The following is a 6,397-nucleotide window of genomic DNA, read 5'->3' as shown; positions in this document are numbered from 1 at the left end:
TATTGCAAAAATATTCGATTGCTATTAAATAATTTTGATATTCTTTATCATCCTCTTGCCAGTCAGACACATTCAATCATTTAAATATACATAAAAAAATAATTAGTGAGAGTTCTAGCCGTTGTTTAAAAAAATAAAGATTCATAAAAAAATCTTTAGTACATAAACAAATTGGATAGATTAAGCCAACAGACACTCTTAATTGTTCTTTGATGAATATCAAGATCATTCTTTTATAATTGAATATATCTGATTGGCAAAAGATATTCATTTGGGGAATATGTAGTATCACAATAAATACAATTAATAAAATGATATTAAGAATACAGTACTTTTGTTATCAATATTCAACTGTGAACCTGAAAAAGATTCTATTATATATTAAATTTGCTAAAAATTTAATTATAAGAAAAATTATATTCTCGTGAAAGAAATTAAGTATGTAACTAAAAATAAACTATGTATTACGGATATTATCGTAGTTGTTAAATCATACATGATATTTAATCCATATAAAAAGTTGTGTTTTACGTCTATTTTAATCTTAATATTTTTTTGTGAATTACATTTAGTATTTATAAAGTACATATGAAAGAAAATAAATTCTGATCATAAAATGTTTTTTTCTTTTACTTCCTGCATTCCCATCGTCATTCTAGACACAAATTATCATTTCTTTGAAGGATGTTATCTATAACATAATAGCATACTATTAATATTGATTATATAAATATACTTTCACAATCAATAGTTGGTTGTAGAAACTAAAAATCATATTAAATTATATAAATAGTGCAACTGTACGTGTCACGTGAATCGAAAAACTTATCAGCGTGACAAACAAAATTATACTGTTATTTCTTCAAGACTACATTATGTAGCATTGACAATCAATGTAGTACAAAGATAACTATATCAGCTATCATTGAAGATAACTTAAAATATCTTTTTTCAATGACCTGCTTTATAATAAATTTCTTTAAATTCGCAAGTATATATCCTGGATAACAATCATATAACACTTTTTTCCTAATATGGAAATGTAAAAAGTAAAAATTTTTACCATTAGAAGAAATGAAGAAATTTTTCATTTTTCACATTTTCATATTTGGGGAAAAAGATCACATGATCGCTACACACAATTTAAATATTCACCCGATGCTTGTGCACAGAAGATTCTCATATCGTGATAGCGGACAAAAAGCAAGTAAAAGAGATGCAAGATGTCGGGTTAGCCATGCGGCCAACCTGTCATCGTCATCATGGAATCACACCGGAGTGTGTTTGAAACATTTGTTGAAACAGGACGCGTTGCAACGTGTATCGTGGAAAATCGCACGCGGCGATTCATAGACGGTGATAACCCGCGATGACAGGAGTAGACTCGCAGCGAGTGACGAAAGGAGAGACCGAGGGAGAGAGAGAGGGACAATATAACCTCACCTCGTCAACGGTGTCGATGTCCTTGCCGTTCTTCGTCTTCTCCTTGCCGCTCTTCGCCGTCTCCTGGAACAGAAGCGGAGTGAGTAGCCGGTAGTGGTACGTGGGGAACGTCGCATTAGGATTCTCGGGGACTTTCGCACTTGCGAACGTTAAACGCAGAGGGAAAGAGGAAGGAGAGAACGTGACAGCGGGAGAGCGTCGTTGAGAACGCACGGGCGAGATACAAAGAATATTAATACCATTGCGCTCGTCCTGGGCGCGCGGCCGATTGAGCAGCAGTAGCACACGTCTTCGTCGTTGTCTTCGTCGTCGTCGTAGCCGTCGGCGACGTACGCGTCGGCAAGAAGTGAACCGAAAACCCGAACACGGACCTATCGCGCAACGCGCGCGCGATTAATCCCGGTCGGTGGCGAGAAGAGCCGAACGGGCACAGAACGGATTATCGTACGGAACAGAGAAGGCGGTCTCGCACGCTTGCGCGTACGAGCGCGCGAGCAACTTGGAATCGGGATCGGGTCAAGAAACCGGAGTCACGCTACATCCTCCTCAATCCTCCTCTCGGGTGGCTAAGGAGATCCGCCTGTCGGGGTTGTTCCCCCAATTCCTCTCCCTGTACCGCGCCCGCCACGCTACTCTCTTTTCCTCGTCGAGTCGATTTATCTCACTCTTCCTCGCACGCCTAATGAAACCTTTTCCTCTTTCTTTCCCTTTCTTCCTATCCTCTTCTCCGTCTTGCGCACCATCACCACTTCCACTATCATAGTACGATTCTCCGTCCACCGGATAGGACGAGCGTTCCGCGCGCGTACGATAAACGAGTGTGGCGATGACGATGATGATGACGAGGAATTATCGGGATAGACGTACCTTGTTCTTTCTCTTCGGCATTTTATCCTATTTTATCCAATTTTATCAGTGATGCACGCACAAAATCGAATTGGGCTCACATTCGCGAGTTCAGACTTCTGGTCAGCCGCGCGTATCAATGTGTTTCGCGAACAACTCCGCGGGTCAACGGGCCGACGCAACGTATGGCAAGGCGCACGTTCACGATGGCCATTGGCCGGATCGGATTCGAACTGTGGACAATTCGATGATCTGCTAATTCATCGCGTTCTATCAATTTTAATTGATTATAATAATATAAGGTGTTCATTGTACTTCCCTTGCAATTTCTTAACAGCAGCAACTTTACTTCTCTTTTGAACTTTGTCCATTTTGTATTTGTAGATGGCGTAGTATGGCATAAAAACATTTTTAAAGGCTGCGTTCCACTTAACGCTCGCGAGCATATTATAGTTTGTCTTTGTTTAACATTTGATAAACAAAGATGAAATGATTCCATGAGCATTGTGAGCGTTAAATGAAACGCAGCCAAGATGGACGTCAACGGCAACGAAAATATTCATATGCGCGGCAAATTTAAAAAATGTAATTTTTTTTAATTGTAACATCTCTCTTTTGTTTCTCTTTCTGTATCGGAAATCTATTTGTATATTACCAGGGTTGGGAAGTAAGTAGTTACTGTTGTAACTAAGTTACAGGTTTTTTTTTTCAGTAATTGTAACTTAATTCCTTTTTTCCATCTGTAACTTAGCTTAGTTACATTTCTTCCAATAACTGATAACTAATTTACTAACAGTTACTTTATATTTTAAACTTATTTGTCAATTTAATGTGATTGGTTAAAATACTGATTAAAGCTATTGGTCACTTGATGCTACAAATGCTTCGAAGTATTTTTTGATTGGTCAGTAAATTGTAAACGTAAATTTTTTTCTTTGATACTCTAATGATATCGATGTTGAGAAACAATGCTGTTATGATAACAGAAATGTAACTGAAAAGTAACTGAAAAATTACTTTTTTAGAAACTCTAATTGTAACAAGTTAATTTTTAGTCGCAATAATTAATTTTTACGCATAATTAATGTTGGAATATAATTGATTCGATAGAAATACGAAAGTTTTCGGACTCCCTATATATATTTAATATATACAAGGGTATCTCGTTTTAATTTTCGTATCAAAATATCTTGAAAAGAATAAAAAATACCAAGAAATGTTTTAGACAAAAGTTGTATGATCTAAAGGGGGACAAATAAAATCTTTTGTCTGAAACATTTTTCCTCTTTTCGAGATATTGTATTTCGCAAAGTTAAAATACAGCACTCTGTATATTAGAAAATTATTCTACATCTGACATCAACTTCTGAGAATTTGCCGATATGTTTATTGACACTTATAGATTCAACGATACATTAATCTTATTAAAAAGTTAAGATTATATTGTGAAATTATTGAAGTGATTTAAAATTATGGTAGAGTTTAATAGATTTTAAAGAATTAAATAATTATGTTTCTCTCTCTCCTTAGAAATAAAATCTAAAATTATATAGGCTAAAGCGACAACATGCAGAGAAGCTATTCAAAGATGGGAAGAGAAAACAGGATTGGTCGCGAGTGAACAAAAGGATATAATTTTATCTTTCCAGTGGCCTCCAATCGAGAGAATGGATAACAGTTTGGCGGTATTAAGTAACATTGAGTTCGTTTTTTTCTAATGAATAAACAATAAATATTTGTACAGATCGTGCATTCATTAAATTATTTCTTTCAAATATTCTCATAGGAAATTGTCTTTATCGACAAATGTAATAGAAAAGATTAGCGGTATTAATTCGTTGAAATATCTGAAGATCTTATCTCTGAGTAGAAACAATATCAAAACGTTCTCAGGATTGGAAGCAGTTGGAGATCACTTGGAAGAATTATGGATATCTTATAATTTGATTGAAAAGATCAAAGGTGTTAATGCTTTCAAAGTGCTCAAAGTTTTATATATGGGCAATAATCTGGTGAAAGATTGGGCGGAATTTAATCGCCTGCAAGAGATACCTAATCTTCAAGATTTGAAATTCATTAACAATCCTATATGTGAGAATATGGATGCAGAATCGTGGCGCGCGCAAGTTATAAGGAGATTGCCTGCGTTGAAAAAACTTGATGCAGTACCAATTGTGTATGCTATGCGTTTTCTATAATGGATATTTAATATTTGTAACTATGCTGCCTTATATGAATTATGTAAGAAAATTTTTTAAGTAACAAATTTTCTTTTCTAGACACGCAGGTGAAGATTAAAAACCTATTAAAAATAGAGGATAATTAGAATGGATTTGTGTGTTGAAAGTAATATAAAATTTATATTTACAAGATACAAGTTGTTTTAAAATAAAATTGTTACAAAAACATTTTAGTTATCTAGCTATGTTTACATAAGCCATTTGTACTGTAACAATATTTGTTTCTCTTTTAGTAGACATCTAATAATTTTCGACTTTTATATCGTTGAGACCAAGCACTTCATTCTGTTCAAAATTTCTATCATATTTCGTGATCTTTAATCTATCGTCAGGTCCATCACCAGAAAGATTTTGTACGTAACTATTTCCGGCCGGATCATCTAAAATTAAAGTCACTTTTCTTTGACCATCTAAAACTTCTTCCAATTGTGCGATAAACATGTTCATTCTGTTCACAATTTCTGGATCGGTACTATCTCCAGTGAAAGCCGTAGATGAAGACAACTGTTCTTTCATCGCTACTATGATCCCTTCGACGGTCGTGAATCGACCGCCCAAAATGGTTGGACCGACTTCTAACTCGAGTTCGGGTATTTCCATGTCACAAGTTTCGGATTTCAGTAGATCGCGACTGAAATCTTCTTTGCCTGTTATTGTCACTTCGATTCTGACTCCTTGAGGTTCGATCCCACTGCCGCTCTTCACCTCATTAGTCCTATGACCACAAGATTCGCATAGTGTAGCCATTATAACAACCTCTTTGAAATGTGGTATATCTTAATATTATATTAAGGAAAAATTGATGTGTAATATTTATATAATTAATTTTTGCAATAAACAAACATTTCCGACTAACAATAATCATAAAATATTTTATTAGCTAATAATAATCATAAAATATTTTTTTAATGTATGTATTGAGATTTATTTTTTAACTCTTTCGGCTTTGTTACCCTAATATTATTCCTAATATTTAATAAAAATTTAATATGATATGATTAAAGGATACTTGTTAATTTCATATTTGTTTCACAAGGACTGTTGCAGTCTGGACAATTGGTAGGAAACGATAGCACTTCACCCTCGAGTTGTTCCAAAGGATACTCTCCTTCCTGTATAGGTTTGAGCAAAACATCTTCATTGTCGGGATAAATTCCTAATATGTGATTCTGTTCTTTCGTTCTTTTGAAATGTGTTATCGTACACTGACTATCTTTGATTGGCGCTTTTGGATTCTCTATATGACTATTTCCTGAAATATCTTGAAAAATAATAGTAAATGGCTCATCTAATATCTTCAGAGCATGTAATTTGCTAATAAACAGATCTATCTCGACAGCAGTGTCTGGAAATTCTTCTCTACGTCTGGGCTGATCTTGTTCCAGTGCTCTAATGCTCCTGTCAATTATCCCTTCCACAGTCGTGATTTCTCCTTTTTGAGATTGAGAAGGAATTTCAAAATCCAAGTGGGGTATATGAATGCTAGTATAGTCAGATTTAACTATTTGGCGATTCAAATCTTGCGATGTTACTACTTGTAGTGTTATTTTGATTCCCTTCTCTGTTATCTTTCCTCCACTTTGTATCTCGTTATTCTGATAGCCACAGTGCTCGCACTCAAAGGACATAAGCACCACATCTTTGTAATGTGGGATTTTTGTCAACAACAGCCGGGTAATCCCCTTATAAAAATAAATAAAGGTCATTTAGAGAACATGCATTCTAAAACTAGATATATATATATATATATATATATATATATATATATATATTATAGTATAGTAACAACCAACTAACTATAACTAACTAACTAACTAACTAAGTATATATATATATTACTTACTTACTTACTACTATATATATATATA

General features: G+C 34.5%; 1 protein-coding gene across 1 annotated transcript in view; it reads right to left on the bottom strand.

Moving 5' to 3' along the window:
* Window positions 1-4,769: 4,769 nt before the first annotated feature.
* The window catches only part of LOC105620724 (zinc finger protein ZPR1), a 2,460-nt gene continuing 832 nt past the window's right edge, over window positions 4,770-6,397 (bottom strand). The window contains exons 2-3 of the mRNA XM_012202219.1: window positions 5,539-6,211; window positions 4,770-5,305 (exon numbers count right to left, since the gene is read on the bottom strand). Of these exons, the coding sequence (XP_012057609.1) occupies window positions 4,770-5,305; window positions 5,539-6,211 (1,209 nt within the window). The remainder of the gene's footprint in view (window positions 5,306-5,538; window positions 6,212-6,397) is intronic.

This window comes from Atta cephalotes (genome assembly GCF_000143395.1).
Source record: "Atta cephalotes unplaced genomic scaffold scaffold00002, whole genome shotgun sequence".
Taxonomy (NCBI): Eukaryota; Metazoa; Arthropoda; class Insecta; order Hymenoptera; family Formicidae; genus Atta; species Atta cephalotes.
This window is presented reverse-complemented; position numbering and strand designations above follow the sequence as displayed.